The sequence below is a fragment of the Podarcis gaigeae genome (genome assembly GCF_964106915.1).
Source record: "Podarcis gaigeae genome assembly, chromosome: 13".
Taxonomy (NCBI): domain Eukaryota; kingdom Metazoa; phylum Chordata; class Lepidosauria; order Squamata; family Lacertidae; genus Podarcis; species Podarcis gaigeae.
Window position 1 is genome coordinate 43,535,143 of NC_139689.1, and position 22,751 is coordinate 43,557,893.

Sequence of the window (22,751 nt, forward strand, 5' to 3'; positions counted from 1 at the left end):
TATGTTTTCTTCCAAATAATTAAGTATGTCGGACTCAGAATCTAACATGATTATCTGCCGATTTGCAGCCCCACCTTCTAACGAGTTAATCTAAAGGTCACAAGCAGGCAGGCGTAATGTGAAATCCCGGACTCCTCTTTCTCCCTCCCTCCCCCCCCCTCTCCCCCCACTGCATATTCCACATCCACAATTTATAAACACTGAATGTTCCATTCTCGACTGATCTAGCTGCACTGCAAGTTAATCTTAGCACATCACACACGTAACAAGGACTCTGTGACTTGCCTTAAAGCACAGCGTCGCCCGAAAGGGACTTTTTAAAATTATCGGCTTTCAAATGCACCCTGCAATATGCAAAAAAAAGCAAGCCCTACCTCAAGGATGTCTTCTAAAACATACGCTTCCATTTCAGCCGCTGTCTCCACCATGTTTTATCAAACTGCCATGATTCTTACTGCACTATGATTAGATCACTGCCAGTAGGAACACTCCTCTGTGTCAGCAAGGGAACAGGAAATGGAATGTTCTATTATACCCCTCAAGCAGCTTTACTGCTGGCAAACCAGGGATCTACCAACAGAGCAGGGGGGACTCACTGGATATCTTTTTTTAAAGACACAGCTGCTCTTTTCTGGAAGCACACAAATCAAACACAAGTAGATTTATCTTATTTTGCAATATCCTTTTCTGGACGTGCGTTTGAATTGGAAATAAAAAGCCAACTCTTCTTCCTTTTTTTAAAAAAAAACCAAACCATCCTGGATTGCCATTTTTTAAAACTTAAATGCAATTCACCTGCACCCAAGAATCCTGCATGCTGTTCTGCTTAGCTCCGTCAGATATACCACAGAATGCCAGACACTGAACGAATCTGTGCTTAATAAATATCTGTGACAAATTTCCAATACTCTGCTCATCCATTACAGCAAACGATAGAAAATGCCTGAGTCTTCTAAAACATGAACATTCACGTGTTTACATGGGATAGTTCCCTTCCTAAGATTATTTCATACCTAACAGAAGCTGACCTACAGAATAATACAAACACCGCCTCTCTACAACAAACCTAACTAATCACAGAGCTTTATGTACTCTGCAGTGGAAAAGTTTAAAATTCTGTGCCCAGGCTATGCATTATTCCACAGTACGAAAAAGCAAGACTCAGTTGCATCATCTAGTAATAAGGGCTTATGAAGACAAAGTATATGCACTTCGCTAAGGGACTAAAAAAGCAAATATATTTCCTGAGAGATCTATTTAAGAGGCATCTGGTCAATCTACTGCCATTCCAGAATGCACATGAGATATTAGTACCACAGGTATCTTATATATGGCATACAGGTGAAAACTAGCTTCTTCTTTTCCTTACAATATTTCACTATTGTTTTATTGGGAAAGTTTGTTCAGTATTGAGGTATTTCTGACTGATGCCATGAAGTACGACATAATTTCTGAATCAGGAAAAATCCGTTTTCAGAAGTTCTGAAAAGAGGGGGGAAGACACAAGATAAGAGTCATTATTTATACAATGTCAGTCCCGATAGTGTTGAAGGACCCTTGATTTCCAACTCAGACTTAGCATAAATACGTACTTTACTTCATTGCCAGTAAGGTAAAGGGACCCCTGACCATTAGGTCCAGTCATGGCCGACTCTGGGGTTGCGGCGCTCATCTCGCTTTATTGGCCGAGGGAGCCGGCGTATAGCTTCCGGGTCATGTGGCCAGCATGACTAAGCCGCTTCTGGCAAACCAGAGCAGTGCACGGAAACGTCGTTTACCTTCCTGCCGGAGCGGTACCTATTTATCTACTTGCACTTTGACGTGCTTTCAAACTGCTAGGTTGGCAGGAGCAGGGACCGAACAACGGGAGCTCACCCCGTTGCTTGGATTCGAACCACCGACCTTCTGATCGGCAAGTCCTAGGCTCTGTGGTTTAACCCAGAGTGCCACCTGTGTCCCTTTATTGCCAGTACCATGCAAGAATATCCCAAAGTGAGCCTTCTCCATGCTGTCCTAACAGCTAACAGAACTTAAAGGTCAAGAGGCTGTTCCTGAAAAGAGGAACGAAACAGTCCCAAGGCTCACCTCCAGAATGCCAAAACAAGTGTCAAACAAGGCTACGTTCTGGAGGCTGTATGAAAAGTTCCTTCCTGCTGCCTAACCTTAGATCTACAGCCTCTAGCATTGCAACAGTTACAACACATTGACTTAGGAACACAGCCCTGCATTCTGAAAGCTATGAGGCAATTCTTCCTTCTAGACCTAGATTGCAATCCAATGCATGTTTATTTGGGTTATCCCAGGCTTAAAATCTGAAGCAGACAGAACCTGGGCATTTCCAGTCTCAGGTGCACCCATTCCGAAGGAAAGAGCAGAAAAGAAACTTGGAAAAGGATAGACTACTGAGAGGCAGGGAGCAGAGAGAAGAAGAGTTGAGATGAGCAACTGTAATATACAAGTCTCCATTAACAGCATTCTACAGAGTTAGGAAACAGAATAACCAAATTCATAAGGATTTCCATACTGTCTGAATGGCCATTTTCTGGATTTGAAGTAGGGTTGCATGCCTAGAAACACATTTAATTAACTTCTGCAACCTTTATCTTCTGGAAGCAATTTAAAGGGCACATATTTGTCAAGAATAATAATTGCATCAATGAGAGTTTAAAGCGTGGTTTGCTGCCAACACTTGCTAATTAGGATTGACATGATAGTTGCAACATCATTTTAAATACTCTTCTGTCCAATATTTACATGTATTGGAGGACGTGATCAATTTTTGTGGGAAAAGAAGGGGAAAATATTTGCTGCTATGAAAGAGATGCAGTTCTAACAAACATTTCACTGGATTCCACAGAGAATTATTGGGTTGTAGCCAATGTTAGTCCCTCTCAGAGTAGACCTATTGAAATTAACGATTTACTTGGGTCCATCACTTCTAATGGGCCTGCTCTGAGTAAAAGTTGAATATAATCCATCATTTCTATTTATAGGACATTTTGACCACTCAGTCCCTAAAGTAGCAAGGAGACTATGAGATATTGCATTGAGGAACAACACCGTGAGATAGGTACCTCATGTCAAGTCAAAGCATGAACCCTTCCCTCCCCAAATTCTGTCCATGGTCACTAACAAGTGATGTCTCAAATTTCCAGAGATAGGGTCCTAATTTATACCAGGTCTGAACACTTATCCATGTTTTGCCTTACGGTCAAGCCCTAGCTGGCAGAACCACCTGAGTCTCAGGTACAAAGCCTTCTCCATCACACTTCCCAAAGCAGAAATGCTGAGGATTACGAAAAACCTGGACCTTAGATGTTCATGGCACAGGTTCTATTTGTGAGTTGCTTGCAACTTGTTTTTACATGCCAACTTATCAGTAGCCTAATGCAGCCTTGCCATATGAAACTTGCCTGCACCCCTGGGGCAAGCAGCAATTGCATCAGGTGAACACCAAGTGGCAAACAAAACAGCTCTTCTCCTCTTGGCCTTGAAAAGAAATAAACCGGGAACAGTGAATAACTGGACGGTGATCTATATACCACCTTGTATTTAATACAGGGCAGCACTAAGGCTGCTGCGTATGCAAATTGAGACAGGAAAAAGTTCAAGAGAAGCGCCCCCTAGTCAATTTCACCATGGCAAGTGATCTCTTGAAGTGAGTGTGATGAGGAGTCACAGCCTTCTACTTTCGCTCAGGGCTAGGGAGGGAAAGTGCAACACCCCTGCAGTACTGAACCTAGGAGCACAGATCAGTTACAAAGAAAATCCTTGCCCTTGAGACTGGCAGCTCTGGTGGTGGGGGCACTCAGAATGCCCACCCATTCAGTGCCAATATTAAGGTCCAGGCATTTCCTCCAGCTCTGTAGACAAAGCTTGGGACTGCTCACTTTGACATCAAGCGCAGAGCACTGGAGAACTCAGATAGCCTACCCGCTTAACACAAAAATAAACTCTAACCTCTCTCTTTGGCTCTATGGAAAGAATCTGGGGGTACCTGACTGGATGCTAGACAGCCAGTGTTCCAACTTCCCCTGACTCCACACCGCAACAGCTTACTCAGGCTTAGACCTGAAGTAAAGGGATCATCCACACAGTTGAACAAACACGGAGATGGTCCACATTTCTTCCTTCTCCAGCTTCATACTTGTAGTGTGGGGAGGCAGTGTCCCTGACACTGTTCACGGGTGCAGTGTGAAGCCAAAGGGAAGGGGAAAGAAAGGTTCTGGCATCCACCAGTTTTGGCTGTACAACTAAGACCAGCCAAAATTTGTGGAGCCCTGTGTGACTATTTTAACTTGCCACTGCAATCATGCTTGTGCATAAACTTCAGTGTCCTTCTGCTTTAATGTTGACTAGCCCTTTTAAGGCAGCTGAAGGACAGAGAGATCTTCCCCTGTGTTCTGTCTCCTACTCTCTCTCTCTATATATATAAATATATGGACAATCAGCACAGGACTCTATCTGCTTTGTCACTTCCCAAGGATTGTGGGAAGTACCAGCAATGGACAGGAGAGCCTAGAGAAATAGCTCAGCAGTAGGACAACTGATTTGCAAGTTGAATATTACAGGTTCAATCCCAAACATCTCCAGGTATGGCTAGGAGAGACCCTAATCTGAAACTCTGGAAAGCTGCTATATACAACAAATGGTTCAATGGTATGACTCAGCATAAGGGAGATTCCTATGTTCCTCATTAAGTGCAAGACTGATATATTAAACAAGTTCACATGGTGTGAAACAGTCAAGAAAGGATTTTCTGACTTCACAAATAACAGCAAAACCATGGTTTAGTCATCAGGACCATGGCTCAGGCTTACATATTCTTTATTCCCTCCCTCACCTCTTGGTTTGAACAAACCATAGTTGGTCTCTAACACTGAACTAGAAAGCATAAAGCTATGGCTTCCAGTTCTGCATTGCAGGCCAACTGTGATTTGTGAAAACAAATGTAAATGGCAAACTGTAATTTACCTAACCAGTAAGGGAAAGGAGAGCATCTGAAGAGTGCAGATCTGAGGCACAGCCCTGAAACCATGGTTTTGCTATTTTAGGTGTACATTCTGCAGAGAAACCTGGGTTTACTGCTACTTATTGCACAAAATGGCCCTAAGAAGACGAGACCAAGTAGCACATATAAACCCAGCAAATCTTATATAAATTTATGCAAAAAGGATGCAACAGACACCATACCAGACTGGAATAGGCAGAACAAGATAGGGTGATGTAACCAGTGGGCCTCAGGCACCACCTTGCAAGACCAAACAAGCTAGCTGTTACAAGGCTGCATGGACATAAAGACACAGGGAGTCATTAAGTAATGAGCCCTACCTTCCCTTGCTATATTCTCACTGTACATCTAAGAGTGCAGAAGAGTGGAAAGCTCTCGTGCTAGAAGCAGCTCACATAGCACAGAACAAAGCAAGAGGAGAAGAAGAAAGCAGAATGGGCTGCCTGGCTTTTCCATCTCAGAACGAAATATTCTTATGTCTGTTCCTTGTGCAACTGAAGCATATACAGGACAAACAGGAAGACTTTACTGACTCTAGAGCCCAACCATAGGGGGCTGCTAAAAGACCAGAAACTTTTGCCTCTCCTCTCCTCGGGTGCGCCAACTCTATGGGGCTAAGGTGTGTTTGCCCACCAAGAAAATCTGTTGGAAGCGGGCAAAGGAGGCTGAGCACGGAGCCAAGAGTGATACAGCTTCAGTGACTGGCTCCACATAAACGTGAAAGAGGAGCCGCTGGCCACTGAAGCAGCACCACGCTGGGCTCTGCGCTCAGTCTCCTCCTGATTATATGATGCTGTGTGCTACATGCACATGACGTTACACACGCACATGATGAAGCATAATGTCACACACGTGTGATATGTGCCACCGCCCCCCAGTCTTGGACGCAAGTTAATGCCTCTGCCTCTCCTTGAAAATATTCCATTCCACATGCATGTTAGAAGGATGTTGGAATGAAGTTATGTGGTTTTAGCAGAAATGTTATAAAGGTTTAGGAAAAAACAGACTGTTAATTGGTGAAAGGAGGGAAAGTAAAGTTACATTATATTAAGATAAATTACAGGACAAAAATTGGAAAAGATGGAAAGGATTTGCTGAAATAGTTAACCGAACTAGAATACAAAAAAGGGAGGTGTGAGGAGGTCAATGAAACTAGCAAATGAAAGATAAGTTATGGGAAGATTCGCTGTGTTGTTTTTTTCTAATGGATTTTATTTTTCTGTGTTTTTTTTCCTCCTTTTTTTTTCCTTATTGTGATGTGATGTGTTGTTTTGTCTTTGTTTTTACTTTTTCTTTTTGTAACCTTTAAAACTTTAATAAATATTATTTTTTTAAAAAAAGAAAATATTCCATCCCATTCATTTTTTTTTTAGACTGCAAACCTGAGAGCAGAGGCTGTTATAGGTGACCTTTGAAAACTTCTCTTTGTTTTGGCTGAATTGTGGGATAACAATACTTTAAATAAAATAAATAAAATGATTATGATTAAGAATGAGTTGTAAGCTTTTTTAATATGTTCCTTCGGTCGCTGCTGCGAACAGTTTCAAAATTACTATAGACTGCAGGTTCTCCTGGAAATTGGGGGTGGGATGGGGGAGTTCAACACAACGTTGTTGGGTTTTTTTCCAGGTCATAACTGGAGCCAGGTAATTACATGTTTCCAACAAATGATACAGAGAACCCTGAGGTCTGTGAGATATTAAATCCAACATACTTCGTACAGTGGTACCTCAGGTTAAGTACTTAATTTGTTCCGGGGGTCCGTACTTAACCTGAAACTGTTCTTAACCTGAAGCACCACTTTAGCTAATGGGGCCTCCTGCTGCCACCGCACCGCCAGAGCACAATTTCTGTTCTCATCCTGAAGCAAAGTTCTTAACATGAAGCACTATTTCTGGGTTAGTGGAGTCTGTAACCTGAAGCATATGTAACCGGAGGTACCATTGTACATACAGTGGTACCTCTGGATGCGAACGGGATCCGTTCCAGAGCCCCATTCGCATCTTGAGTAGACTGCACGGGTCGCGTTTTGCCGCTTTTGTACATGCGCAGATCGTCATTTTGAGCGTCTTTGCATGCACGAGTGGCGAAACCCGGAAGTAACGCGTTCTGTTACTTCCAGGTCACCGCGGAGCATAACTTGAAAGCGCTCAACCTGAAGCATATTCAACCCGAGGTATGACTGTACTGTGTGCAAAAGAAAATGGTAACTAATTTAAAGCCAGTGTGGATGCCAAAACCAGCAACTACACACATTTCTCACCCCGTACCCAATCCTGCATCAATTATGTTTAAAGCAAAATGCATCATGGGACTTCATCCCTTAAGAATTCTGGATCAGGCAAATAGCCCAGTCCAGCGTTCTGTTCTCACAATGGCCATCCTGGTGGGAAACCTGCAAGCAGGACCTGAGTACCAGGGCCTTCTCCCCTCCTGCAGTTTCCAGCAACTATTTGCTACTCATCCAAGATGTCAGCTAACTTAGTCTTACAAATTGCTTGGCAATGAAAGTTGGTCCTCACCGCATTCTTCTCACTACAGCTACTATTACACTACCCTAGTCAAGCAGCTGTGCCATTGCCCCCACCCTTTGGCAGCACTATGGTGGCTACACATTATCTACTCAGATATTTTAAGGATCAGGGTCTCTTTCCTCTTTCCCTTTCCATATAAATCTCCACTAAAAGGAAGAACACATTGATTTATTAACTACAGGAGGAATTCAATAGGTACTAACTGCCTAGAATGGCAACGAAACCTTCACTGCGGGACAAGGAAAGACTTCCACCTTAGGACAGGGAGTTGAACTGAATGGACTAAGGCATTCACCCCAAATCTTAATGCGTAATTTTAAATAAAAAATAAAATAAAATGGGAGAACAGCATGGTAAAGGATTGGCAGAAACATGTCACTTCTGATGTCAGCTTCCCTCCACTATTTTAGTTAAATGCTTTATTTACATGTTTGTTTTGAGAATAAAACCTGAAGTTGTAACCATTCCGGAAGAGAAAGCAATTTTATCCATGATTTAAGTGTTTCTGTGAAAGACCAACAAAGCCGGGTGAACCATTATTTTTTTACTCAAGACATAAGTGTCATTTTTTACTTTACAGTGGAGCCTCCAGATACAAACTTAATTCAACCCGGGAGTCCGTAATCACCCCGCAAAGTCCGTATCCAGAGGTGCCACTTCTGTGCACAGGCAATAGAACGCTTCTGCGCATGCACGAAGAGCACTTCTGCACATGCGCATGGGGCGAACCCGGAAGAATACACTTCTGGGTTTGCCACATTCACAACCCAAAATTACATTACCCAAAGGTAACGGAACCCAAGGTACCACTGTATTTTTGTCAAGCTTGAGTATCATATGGGGTTCAACAGCACTTCTGAAATTATTAGTGCTGACCCGTACAACAGGCATAGGCAAACTCGCCCCTCCAGATGTTTGGGGACTACAACTCCCATCATCCCTAGCTAACAGGACCAGTGGTCAGGAATGATGGGAGTTGTAGTCTTAAAACATCTGGAGGGCTGAGTTTGCCTATGCCTGTGGTACAAGGTCAGCATGGAACCAAACTAAGAATCGTATTTGCTATTTTTATTTCTCTAGCTCCAAAGCAATGGAATATATTGACTTCATTCACTAAATAAATAGATGCTATTTATTACTCCAATCAAAGCAGTCTTGGCTCACTCTTATTGACTCTTTAAAGAAAGTACAGGGGTGGGGTCAGGGAGAAAAGCTGGGGGGGGGGAACTTCCTAAATATTTTCTCTATACAATGATGTCATTATCAGCATGTATACTAAAAGTGATTTTCAAATGCCTTTACTTATATGGCCATAATGCCAGCACCATGGTACTACAGCAAGTTTTCCGAATCTTGGGTCCACAGATGATGTTGGACTACAACTCCCATCAGCCCCAGCCAACATGATCAATGGTTGGAAATGATGGGTATTGTAGTCCAACAACATCTGGGGACCCAAGATTGAGAAAGGTTGTGTAACTGGAGGAATATATCAGCATGCTTTGGGAGGAGCGGTGGGAACAGAGGTTTGCCAAAGACAAATGTACGGGGGGGGGGGGGGGAGTGTTTAAAGAATAAATGTTCATGTTGAATGGGCACAGAATAGCCAAACGGAATAAACAGAACTATTTATTTACAACATTACTTACAACATCCTACCTCCAAGAAGCTCTGAGTGATACTCATAGGCTGTCCCCAACAACCGCCCCCATCCCTGCTTTTATCCTCCCATACCAGTGAAAGGTAAAAAGATAAAGCTAAAAGACCCCTGACAGCGAACGACTCTGGGGTTGCGGCGCTCATCTCGCTTTACTGGCCGAGGGAGCCGACGTTTGCCTGCAGACAGTTTTTCCGGGTCATGTGGCCAGCATGACTGAGCCGCTTCTGGTGAAACCAGAGCAGCGCACGGAAACGCTGTTTACCTTCCCGCCACAGTAGTACCTATTTATGTACTTGCACTTTGACATGCTTTCAAACTGCTAGGTTGGCAGGAGCTGGGACAGAGCAAAGGGAGCTCACCCCGTCGCGGGGATTCAAACCGCCGACCTTCTGACCGGCAAGTCCTAGGCTCTGTGGTTTACACCACTGCCCCACCCATGTCCAGTGAAAGGTAGGAAAGGCTTAAAGACAGCAGATGGCATTGAGCAACTAAAGGAGCTTCATGACTGATTATGAACTGGAATCCAGCCCAATAAGCTGAACCTCAATAGTTACAAATAGAGCTTTCTGTCCTCTTGACAGAAAGTGGGGCAAAAGGACAGAGCAACATAATTTTGTTGCCATCCAAGCTGTGCTGATGCAAAGGTGGTGGATCCAAGTTTCAAATGCAGAAACGTAAGTGATCATAGCACTGCTTCTGCATTTGAATAGATGCATCAGTTAGGGTTTGGTGTTCGAAAGGCAGTTTCATACATTGCAGAGAACAGAACATCTTCAGGTATTTAGCCAAGGAATGCAGTCTGGAATTCTGCCAAGGACATCCCTCCTGCAAAATGATGACAAAACCTCTGCACAACAGTGGCTCTGTACTCAGTGGCACAGCTGCAAATAAAACGTTTTAAATGTGTTGTAAGGTGCACAATACAAATGTGACAGTAGATGGCGACAGTGAGCTATGCAAAATTCAATGTATTTTTCACAGCGTTTTTTATGTATGTGTAGATTCCGCCTCTGACTCAGATTCCCACATCTTCTGCAGCATATGAAAGAAATAGTCTATGTTTGGAAAGACACCCAATGGGGGGGGGGGGAGGAGAGAAGCTGACATATGAAATGGTAGAAGCTTGTTTCAGTTTGGGCAAACCTTCAGACTTTAGAAGGTCGTGATAAACATGATGACAAATACAAAGAAAGAGAAACAGATAATGACAGTGTAAAAAAGGAGACTGATTAAATTTCATGTTGTGTTCATTGAAACTTATTTCTCCTCTTTTTCTCATCTCCTTTTATGTATGCTTGACACTGTAGAAAAGACATAATCATGTTCAGAATAAAAAATAAATGGTTTTACAATATTAGTGGTTTCTGTTTGTTTTTTAATTTTTTGCTTACTCCTTATTCACAGCCACAAGCAAATAGTTAAAGTTCAGCAGCCTGTAATTGTTATCTGAAATATTACATAGAAGAAAAAGGTGAGAAGAAACAGGATTTGCTGAACGCCTCCTTTACAGTCACAGTGCCAGAAACGCCACTGCCACGAAAAATGTAGGATCTTACATCTGCAGAACAATTCCTCAGCAAAGATATGCCAGCAGAAGAGTTTAAACAGTGCACTCATGGGCAACAGAGAAGTATAGTTACATCATTCCCTATGCCCCTTCAATCACACCATGTTCCTGTAAACAGTGCAACTTTACACCAGAACCTGGCACCAATAAGTTGCTGCCATCAACTTAAATGAAAGGGGAGAATTAAAACAGCCACTCGCATCAATAGTTGCCACAACAGAGCATAGGATGTAGTGCAATTCAGCACCCAATCAAAACACATCACCATCAATATATAAACCTCAAAAAGGAAGACCACAACTCAGATGATAAGAGTTTACGGAATGGGTTTTAATTCCCTGGCCTCATGTAGTTCACACTTCGAGTTTACAAGTGGGAACTCTGGCGATGTAAAACTATGAGGAAAGGGCGTTGTGCACAAAACAGAAGGTTTCCATAGCCCACATGGTTAATGTTCCTGAGCTGAGAACCCCACTGGATACACGCCTCAGGACCCCAGTCACAAACCCAACACCAAACTCCTTTCCCACAACTAAGAGTACCAGGAGAAGGCACCCAACACAGGTAAGCAAGGGAAGGGGAAAAGACACATTGCAAAATTTAACTGCTGGGACTGTCTTGTTTCCCCCACCTTGTTTGCTGTAACTGAACAATGGTGTGTTGTTTGAACTGACCCACTCCAAGACCAACAGCAAGGACCAGGATTCTCCTGGCTGTTTCTTTATGGGATTAGTAACCCATTAGTAATCCTTCAGGGCAGTTGCCTGTACCCTTGCAAGCTCCATGACAGGTCATGAAGCTGGTGCAATCAGGAAAACTACACCTACTATGTTGTTGTTGTTTAGTCGTGTCTGACTGTTCGTAACCCCATGGACCAGAGCATGCCAGGCACTCCTGTCTTCCACTGCCTCCCGCAGTTTGGTCAGACTCATGTTCGTAGCTTCAAGAACACTGTCCCACCATCTCATCCTCTGTCATCCCATTCTCCTTGTGCCCTCCATCTTTCCCAACATCAGGGTCTTTTCCAAGGAGTCTTCTCTTCTCAAGAGCTGGCCAAAGTATTGGAGCCTCAGCTTCAGGTTCTGTCCTTCCAGTGAACACTCAGGGCTAATTTCCTTAAGAATGGATAGGTTTCATCTTCTTGCAGTCCATGGGACTCTCAAGAGTCTCCTCCAGCACCAGAATTCAAAAGCATCCACCCTTCGGCGATCAGCCTTCTTTATGGTCCAGCTCTCACTTCCATACATCACTACTGGGAAAACCTACTCTGCTGCCAAACCACTGTCCCAAGCACAAAAGGGTTGCTGGGGTGGCCAGTCAGCAACCCTATGCACATTTCTTTGCCTTTCAGAATCTCTTCCATTCAGGATCCTGATCAATGAAGGCCATGGCATCATCATATATGTTATCTCTTTGTTGCTAGGGTATGGAAGATAACTAGGGTGATCTCACTTCAGCTGGCTTCAGAATGGGACGGTGGCGGGCGGGGGGGAGAGATGAGTGATATATCTCTCCCCTCCCCTGCGTAATATTAGTACAGAACTGCTCTGCAAGTTTCATACTTCTAAGTTTTAAATAAATGTTATGCCATTTCTATTGGTCCCAAATGAAGGTTTTTCGTAGTGTGATGCAAAAAAATAAAAGTGATTAACAGGGCAATGCTATACTTGTACCCAATGGGGTAAATGGGTCTTAGCCGGAAGTAAGTATGAATAAGATTGCTGCCTAAATTCTTCTATTAATAATTGTGTAACAAAGAACACAAAAGTTAATGCTATTAAGCAGTGTTTTTTTTAAAAAAAATATATACTGTGTTTTTCCATATATAACATGGAAAAATGGGGGAGAGATTGCCAAGAGTTGTTGAGCTTTTGGGGGGGGTTGCTGCTCACCCGCCTTATCGCAGCAACGAATCCCCCACCCAATTGCCACAGCAGCCAATCACCAGCAGTCACTAATCACCCATCAAATCACCGCTTACAATCTCCTATTCGCAGGTGCAACCAATGGCCAGTCCACCCTCTGCAATATCCATGTATAAGACAACCCACAATTTTTATTTTTATTTTTTTAAATAAAAAGGCATCATCTTATACATGGTAAGGTAAAGGTAAAGGTATCCCTGACCATTAGGGTCCAGTCACAGATGACTCTGGGGTTGTATGCTCATCTTGCTTTACTGGCCGTGGGAGCTGGCATTTGTCCGCAGACAGCTTCCAGGTCATGGGACCAGCATGACTAAGCTGCTTCTGGCGAACCAGAGCAGCACATGGAAATGCCATTTACCTTCCCGCCGGAGCAGTACCTATTTATCTACTTCCACTTTGATGTGCTTTCGAACTGCTAGGTGGGCAGGAGCTGGGACCGAGCAACGGGAGCTCACCCTGTAGCGGGGATTCGAACCGCGACCTTCTGATCGGCAAGCCCTAGGCTCAGTGGTTTAGACCACAGCGTCACCCGCGTCCCATCCTTATACACGGTGAAATGCAGTATATGGATGACAGACAATAAGAAATAACTGGTCATGCTAGATACAGATATTCAGTGTGATATTCCCCACATAATGGAATAAGGAGGATATTAAAGCAAAACAAACTAAGATCTCTAAAATAAAAAAGCAGCATCAATATCACTACTGAAATTATCTCAGGCTAAGGTCAAAGGCAATTTTGTTATACAATGTGAGTGTAAGAGGATGGGGAAAGTAGGTGGCAATGTCACCTCTAAGAAAGTGAGAAAATTATTAAGAAGTTCTGACAGGCAATACTTGAGGTATTTGGTCATGAAGACTTTGGAACATGCAAATAACTGTGCTTTTATGTTTCATTAATAGTTCATTTGCCCAGTGAATTACTAAAATAGTGTGCATTAGATCTAACAGAGAGATCCAAGAAAATTCTGTTCCCTTGGCTACAAAACATTGCAGGTGCCTTAAACTATAAATGTGATCCTACCCCTTGAAACTCTTTCAGACTGAATTTATTCCAGTTGGAGAGATAAAGCTACACATAGTGGCACAAGGCTTATAACTTATTAACCTAAATAAGAGGCACAGCATAGATTATACATAGGGTAGTTTGCTCCATTCTCCTTTTTCTTTGGAGGGGAACCACACTAGAACCCAGTTTGAATAACAATAGGAACCATGAAGAGCAATGCATTGGGTTGATTGACCAAACTCAACAAGTACTCACTAATGGGTCCTCATCATCCTGGAAAAAGGGGACAAATGGCGGGCTGCAGGGTTATGTCCTAGGCTCATTGTTGCTCAATGTCTTTGTAAATAACTTGGATGAAGAAACTGAGGAGATGCTCACTGAATCTGCAGGTGACACCAAAGTGGGAGGGGCAGCTATTGCTACCAGAAAGGGGGGGACAGGAATCGGGATTCAAGATGACCGTAACAGATTGGAGAACTTGACCAAAACTAACAAAATATTTTTCAATAGGGACAAATGTAATGTTCGATACTTAGGGAGAAAGAACCAGCAGCATCATGAGATAGGGAACATCCGGGTTGCCAGTGGTACATGTGAAAAGAGAACAAGCTTAAAATGAGTTAGTAGTGTGATGCTGCGGCAGCAAAAGAAGAAGAAGAAGAAGAAGAAGAAGAAGAAGAAGAAGAAGAAGAAGAAGAAGAAGAAGAAGCAGCAGCAGCAGCAGCAGCAGCAGCAGCAGCAGCAGCTAATGCTATTCTAGGTTGCATCAACAGAAGTATAGTGTCTTAATAGTCCCAATGTATTCTGCCTTTGTGAGATCACATCTGGAGTCCTGTGTCCACAATTTAAGAAGGATATTGACAAGCTGGAAAATGTGCAGAGGAGGGCGACCAAGATGATCAAGGATCTGGAAACCAAGCCTTATGACGAATGGTTGAGGGAGTTGGGTATGTTTAGCCTGAAAAAGAGGAGACTGAGAGGAGAAAGGATAACCATTTCAAGGGCTATCACATGGAAGATGGAGCAGGCTTGTTTTCTCCTGCTCTGGAGGTTAGGACCCAAACCAATGGTTTCAAGCTATAAGGAGATTTGAACTAAACATCAGGAAAAACATTCTGATGGCAAAATCTGATAGCAGAACAGACTCCCTTGGAAGGTGATGGACTCTCCTTCCTTGGAGATTTTTAAACAGAGGTAAGATAGCCATCTGTCATGGATGCTTCAGCTGAGATTTCTGCATTGCAGGGGGTTGGACTAGATCCCCTCTAACTCTACAATTCTATGGTTCTATCTTTGTATCAAGGCTAAACCAAAGGCAACAGTCTGCAGTGACCAGGAGGCGATAACCAGGGGTCACGGGATCAAGACAGCAGTCAGGACCTATAAGTTAGAACTAGAAAAAAGGCTAGAAGGATGAAATCAGGACTGACCAATAACTAGGAAAACACTAAAACTCAGGAAGACCTTGCTGCTCTGGCAAGACTCAACTGAAAAAGGAAGTCCTCTTATACTCTTTGACGCCCAGCAATAATCCAATGGTCAACATGGGTGGACAGTTAGTTTGAAACCTGAAGGTATATCATTGACAAGTTGCAACTTGTGGTTCAAAGGTCAGATTCAGCTGTTCCTGCAATATAATGGCAAGAAATAATAAAGTTCTGTGTTCCACAAGACAGAGGTGCTCCAGGGCAATAAAATTTAGAGCAGGGGGTAGGATTCAACCTGTGCTAGATAGCATAAAATTTCCATTGTATCGTGGGTATACTCTTGGACCCACAGGCGTGCCTAGAAGCACAGATGTCAATGATGGCCAGGGGTCGATTTGCACATCTTATGCTAATGCATGAACTATGCCCATTCCTTAAGGCTAAGCTGACAATCAACCTTAGTTACATCTTGACAGCGTTATAACAACATACTACGTGGAATTGCTCTTGAAAATCATTTGGAAACTTCAGCTGGTCCATAACACTACTGATCAACTGCTAATCCAAACCAGTTACTAGGACATATCTCATATGGGGGGGGGGACACTTTATTGATAGCTACACCCAGGCTCTGTGACACACTTCCTTCCAGTGTTCAAAATTCCACCGGCCGTGTTGCTACTGTCGCAGGTCCAAATGCAACTGACATCTCCGACGAGTCAGCTGACTTGTGCACAGCAAAAGTTGTCTCTTTAGCCTTGGATTGGGTCCAGCAGTCGTCCCACTTTTGTTTTTGAGGGCAGCAAGTGATGAAAATCCCATCTCGTACAAATATTTGAAAAAATAAAACATGTTTTCCCCATCATCATCAAAACCAGCACTGCATTATGAAAATCGTGGGGTCTAGGGCCTTGTTAGCCTTTTGGTAATTCAGTCCTCCATCATCATATCAAGGAAAGTAAGGCAGGGGCTGACTACAGATATATTTGACTGTGCAGCAGCCTTTCCACAAGCCACCCAAATGGAATTCACAGACCACAGTTTAAAAACCTCTGCCTTAGTCAAGAGTTAATACCATTTCCATTTCCATTTCCACTGTGTGTGTTTCTCCTTCTTGCATAATGGGACAAGTGAACTGTTGTAAAAACAAGCTAGTCAAGCAATGTAGTTGAGGTCATAGAATCATAGGATTGTAGAAATGTAGTATTGGAAGGGACCCTGAGGTTCATCTAGTCCCAACCCCCCTGGTGAATAGATATTCCATTGTGGTGACTGAAACCTAGGTTTAAGGTGCCATTCTGCATCTAGCTCATATATCTGAGTTTCTAATACTGCTTCCTTCCTTTAGAGCAGTGTTTCCAAACCTTGGGCCTCCAGCTGTTTTTGAACTACAATTCCCATCATACCTGACCACTGGTCTTGCTAGCTAGGGATGATGGGAGCTGTAGTCCAAAAACAGCTGGAGGCCCAAGGTTGGGAAACACTGCTTTAGAGGCCCATCTGACCCCTTCTTTGATGGAATTCCTTCAGCCTGTAAAGTCTCCTTTGTTCAAATAAGCTGTTCACCTAAGTTAATGTGCCTCCCAATGCTGAGTGATAGATTATATCTCTCAGGGTTTTTTAGCTGCTTTGTTGTTCAATTGCTTCTTTTATCAGCTTTGTTTTTGATACTATCTGTATAAAAAAGTATAGTGCATAGTGGACATGATGTAGAGTGGTACCTCCGGTTGCGAACAGGATCCATTCCAGAGGTCTGGCCGCATCCCGAGGAATTTGCAACTGGAGGACCACTTCTGTGCATGGTGCGTAGAACGCTTCTGTACACGCTCACGCAGTGAAACCCAGAAAAATACTTCCAGGTTTGAATCCCGAAGTTTACGTATCCAGAGGGATACATAAGTGGAGGTACAACTGTATAATTATTTCAATAGTATATAATAGAACAATTTTCATGGGGAGGGAAAATGTGGCTAATAATAGCCACATTGGCTTGAGGGAAGTTCACGCAAAGGTATTTTCCTTTATCTATAAAGAGATGTCTAGATATGATTGGTGCCAGAAAATCTAACAAGAAGCAGTTATGAAACCAAAAAAATGGCAGTGTATAACTACAGATTTATAAAAGATGCAGGTCCAGTACTCTGTCCAGCTTCCTGGTTGACTTGGATGTGCCACTTCCTAAGGGTCCTTGCAAAACCATGGTAAGCAAAGCTTATGCATGCAGCTGAACAGCAGATTCATTTTGGGATGGGGGATAAAGAGGGCTAATAAACAAGGCCCATCTTTGCTGCAATCTGAGCTGTGTTCTGGATGGGTGGTTTGCCCCCTAGAATATTCAAACTACCAAGCAGCAGAAAATAATTTTTCCATGGAAATACACCTGGAGGGAGGAGCAACACAGCTGGAGTAGCTGCTTTAGTAATCAAAGTCACTACATATATCTGCCCTGCATGTCTCTAAGACCTCCCCACCCACCCCCTTCTCCTAGCATCTTTGTTAACAGAAGTGCATTATATAGTCACAAAGGAAATAGCTTGCTCTGTGGTGCCCATCTCCAAACTGCCCTCCCTAAGGAGACACATCACGTGTTGACATATCACCTTTCTGACACCAGATTAATACTTTCTTACTTGTACTAGTGACTGCTAGGTTGTCTTTTGATTTGGTTTTTCCACAATCTTGCATTTCTGTTGTACATACAGTGATACCTCGGGTTAAGTACTTAATTTGTTCCGGAGGTCTGTTCTTAACCTGAAACTGTTCTTAACCTGAAGGACCACTTTAGCTAATGGGGCCTCCTGCTGCCGCCACACTGCCAGAGCATGATTTCTGTTCTCATCCTGAACCAAAGTTCTTAACCCAAGGTACTACTTCTGGGTTAGCGGAGTCTGTAACCTGAAGCGTATGAAACCCAAGGTACCACTATATTGTTTTAACACTTTTATATGCCACCCTGAAATCTTTCCAATGAAGAGTAATTAAGAAATTTTAGGTAAGCAATAAAATTACAGTTAAACAAATATGATGGATTTTCCCACTGTTTCCACCAGGCAACTGTCGCTTCTACCATGTGGTTGACCTTCCTCCAAAAAAAGTGTCAAAAGGAATTAGGTAGTCTAGTCTTCACACAGCAGAATGATCAATCTATATTTTGACATAGGTCTAGAGCAGATATTGCGACAAAAACTTGTCACTTCAGAACGTGTTGTTTGTGAAGGTGAGAAAGAGAGTAATATGCTAGCCTATGTCACATGCTCTCTCAAGAACGACAAGTCCCAAGACCCTTGCATCCTGATGGCATTTCCTGTGCACAGGCGGGAGCCAACAGAGTATGACAGCTAACTGGCAGCAGGAGGGAGAAACAGGCAGCATAATAATCAGGAACAATTAGATCACAGGAACAATAAGAGTCAGTGCTGCTGGTAAGGTTTACAGACCATAGAAAATGTGAGTAAACAAGATAGGCCTCTGGTCTCTAGGCTCCACAGAAAAAAAAATGATAGTAGATCCCAAGACGAACAGTGTCTAAAGCAATTTTGTAAGAATAATATATGCATGTCCCAAACTGCCACATTTGGCTATAAGTACAGTTCAGGCAGTGGAAAACGTAAGAGAGTCTAAGCAAAGAAAAGAAACTAAAAAGACAATTATCAAAACATCCTAGTGGTTCTTCCCTCAACCTGCAGTGAAGATTTCTTGGCATTTCAATTGCCACCCTCAAAAAATTCCAGAATTGCAGCAATGGTGGCCTCATGGAGCAACACATCAACTGCAACCAGTGACCAAAATATGGGCCGTCATGACCACAGGCATTATAATAGTGATTCCATAAACATCAATTTTTCCATTGCATTTGGATGCACCTTGTAAAAGAATGCAGGATGAATGCAGAAAAGTTGGAGGAGGAACCTGAATGACTTCTGTGAGACACTATTGTATATGAACACTAGAGAAATCATAGGTTTGTTGATGCAGTCGTCCAAGGCCACATCAGTAGTGCTGTGCATCTAATATAAGTCATCACACTAGGAAGGAAGCTCCTGCACACTTAAGATTCTCATAGATGAAAATCAGGAGCCTGACTGGGAGATGTATACCATCCATGGGAAATGAATACGACAGAAGATTTAGATCATTCTGTATAGACTGATACTCACAGTGTAACAAAATAGTTTTAACTGTGTTTTCATTTGGAACTACTGCTAGCAATAGCTTGATAGAAACGTAAACTGTTTCTCTTTGGTTTTGGAAGCTGCCGGAGATAAATTACTACCAGTTTTAATAATGTTTCAGAACATTTAATAGCACCTGGTTTTAAGTTTCAGTCCACAGAACTCCTATCTTTCCTGTAGAACCTATTCGCAAAATAGTTGAATAGTTGTTGTTGTTGTTTAGTCGTTTAGTCGTGTCCGACTCTTCGTGACCCCATGGACCAGAGCACACCAGGCACTTCTGTCTTCCGCTGCCTCCCGCAGTTTGGTCAGACTCATGTTTGTAGCTTCGAAGACACTATCCAACCGTCTCGTCCTCTGTCGTCCCCTTCTCCTTGTGCCCTCCATCTTTCCCAACATCAGGGTCTTTTCCAAGGAGTCTTCTCTTCTCATGAGGTGGCCAAAGTATTGGAGCCTCAGCTTCAGGATCTGTCCTTCCAGTGAGCACTCAGGGCTGATTTCCTTAAGAATGGATCATTTTGATCTTGCAGTCCATGGGACTCTCAAGAGTCTCCTCCAGCACCATAATTCAAAAACATCAATTCTTCAGCGATCAGCCTTCTTTATGGTCCAGCTCTCACTTCCATACATCACTACTGGGGAAACCATAGCTTTTACTATATGGATCTTTGTTGGCAAGGTGATGTCTCTACTTTTTAAGATGCTGTCTAGGTTTGTCATTGCTTTCCTCCCAAGAAGCAGGCACCTTCATGGATCACTGCCTTGCCGTGGCGAAGGGGCTTGAAGAACTCAGAGAAGCTATGAACTATGCCGAGCAGGGCACCCAAGATGAACAGGTCATAGGGGAGAGTTTTGACCAAACGTGATCCACCTGGAGGAGGAACCGGCAAGCCACTCCAGTATCCCTGCCAAGAAAACTCCATGGACAAAGACAACAGGCATATAAAAGTTGAATAGTACTCCTTCTGTATTCCGCAGCAGGTGTCCTGTGTTTAAAACAAACACCTACAGGGTAGGATATTTCTCCTCTCAAGTTTCTAAAAGGGAGTCAAGAGCAAAAGAAACCTAGCTAAAACAAACAGAGCTATTTTAAGGCCATACAGAATGTTTTTTCACTACAAATGCTACAGTTGCACAGATTTAAGAAAACCATGCATTAATGCCAAATGCTTCCTACCTTAAATTTCTAACAAAGCAATACAGCATAGATATATTGTGGCCTTCCCAGCAGCTGAATACTGAAGTATTCACCAAGTGCACATTTCAATGGGGTCGAGGACAAAAACATGCAGTTGACATCATGCCGTCACATTCATCACATAGGTAGACTGACTTGGGAATACATTATAGCTTCTCTGCCAATGGCATTGAGTTGACCATGAGCACTCTCTCAGTCGAACCTACTTCACAACATGTCAAGAGGCTGAAATGCTCGTCCAAGTTACATGGAGGAAAACTGAGATGCACATGTATGAAAAGAATTAATGTGGCTGCCCAAAAACTTCTTAAAAACTGCATTGGATGTAGAACAAAGCAGCCTACCTCCCATGATGTACTGTAGATCCACTTCATGGTGGATTATTGAACAAAATATCACTACCCACCTTGTAGCAGCCTCTCACATAGCCATTGGGGAGAATAAAAATTGCTTCCAGGGTGACCAAGCAGGGGAACTCTGCTAAGGCTGGTCTGTTTTTCTTTTAGGCCATGAATGCTTCCACAGATGTGCGTGGTTGGCCAACTATTGTTTATGTCAGACAGAAACAGGTCAGTACTGAATTATACAGTATATCCCTAAGAAGTGTGGGCTTTCCATATCATAGATACTGTCTTCTTCCCACAATTCCCATTGGGAATTAGCTTTCTTGACTGCATTCTTCGCACAAAAATTAAACGGTGTCCCACATTCCTCTGTCCTATCCACCAAAATCTACAATTCCATCAAATCCATGTCAGCAAGATTCTGATAGGTTAGGAAATTGATTTCCTTGGAAGCTGACAATACTGCCCCTGTAATCAATCTCAAATCTTAACCTATGTTCCCTTTCCTGCCTTTTAAAGTCTAATCTCAATATTTATTTCATAACCAGCATTGGGGGTGAGGTTCCAGGGATTGTGTGTAAAGTCAAAATTACATTTAGCCAGAACAATCCGAGAAGTGCCCCTGCACAACCATCCCTACCATTTTGGAGTTGATGCGCCAAGCTAGCATCACACACACACCCCCACGCTGGGCTCTGGGAACCTCACAGTGTCCACACAGAACCTTTCCAGAGCTTGGTAAGCAAGGCAGAGAGCTTAAAGGTGCTTTCAGTGCCGGCAAAGTGCTTTTAAGCTCTTGACGTTTAATTTGTGCAGTCACAACCAGCTGGCCGCCAAGCGTGTAAAGCTGTGATCACGCAAGTTATATGTGTGCAAGATGCGAGTCAGATGTACCTGTCTTGTCTGAATTAAGCCTCAGCTTCTTAGCCCACATCCATTAATATACACAGGAACTCTGGTTTCCTTGCTATTCTATGGAAAGGAGCCAAGTATCATCCACATATAGAATATGGCATATTCTTCTCACACACTGATTTAAGTCGGATATGCTTTAAAGGCTTTCTTCTTCAGGGAATGAGCTAGCCAGTGAGGGAAGAACTTCATTGTATTAACTGTTCATGAATCATATGAACAAATCTATGCTAAATTATACATGGCCTGTATTTCTATTATATAAATAGCCACACCTTGGTTTTAAAAAAAGCTAATGATGCTCAACACAATATATTCCCACCAGCATGCTGCTTGCATTTATTTAAATTATATGTATGTTTTTATGCACTTCTTTATATGGCTCAAGAGTCAATTGCACATATAAAAATCAAATTGGTGGGAGACTCACAACTTCAGAGACATCAAACTTTTAAATATATTAAGTAGTTATGGGTTTTGTAGCACACCAATCAAGCATGCATCAATTGGTCAAAACAGAGGAGATGCCTACAGATAAGAATTACCTCCATTGAGTTTTAAAATATGGAGGCATTGCAACCACACTTACCTGGAATTATCTGCAATCTGAACCAACTGGATTTATGATTAGAATCAGGTTAGAATCATGCTGTAAGGCTGGAACTATATGGATTCATACTATGAAATTAATCTCATAAAAAAGCAAACAGCCATGCCTAAGACAGAAGGCAACAGGGGCTGAACAACCAGCACCTAAAGCAGGGATAGGAACCGGTGGCTCTTCAGATGTTGTTGAGTTACAACTCGCATCAGCCCCAGGCACCACGGACAGCAGTCAGGGATGATGGGAGTTGTAGTTTACACGGAAGCGCATGCCACGCAAGTACAAAAGACAGCTCTTGAGAATAGTCTGAGATGCCTATGTCTTTGTTGGCACCCATCAGTCTCAAGAGACAATGGAGTGCACCACCAGGGGTGATGTTAAAT

At 42.9% G+C, this 22,751-nt stretch overlaps 1 protein-coding gene and 1 long non-coding RNA gene across 8 annotated transcripts in view; both read right to left on the reverse strand.

Moving 5' to 3' along the window:
• LOC310829900 (ankyrin repeat domain-containing protein 17) overlaps positions 1-22,751 on the reverse strand; it is a 105,722-nt gene that overhangs the window by 81,003 nt on the left and 1,968 nt on the right. Inside the window, exon 1 of one of the 7 annotated variants that reach the window (XM_083708911.1) lies at positions 375-523. The exons of 4 other annotated variants lie outside the window; for them this stretch is intronic. In XM_083708911.1, coding sequence (XP_083565037.1) covers positions 375-428 — 54 coding nt within the window. In that variant the 5' untranslated portion in view covers positions 429-523. Of the gene's footprint in view, positions 1-374; positions 524-22,751 lie in introns of those variants that run through there. 2 more of the 7 variants (XM_083708909.1, XM_083708913.1) reach the window with 2 other exon arrangements.
• Positions 6,598-7,024, reverse strand: LOC310830364. The gene is made up of 2 exons (XR_014557635.1): positions 6,953-7,024; positions 6,598-6,724 (listed from the first exon to the last, which is right to left on the reverse strand). It is a non-coding gene; the product is annotated as an uncharacterized lncRNA (long non-coding RNA).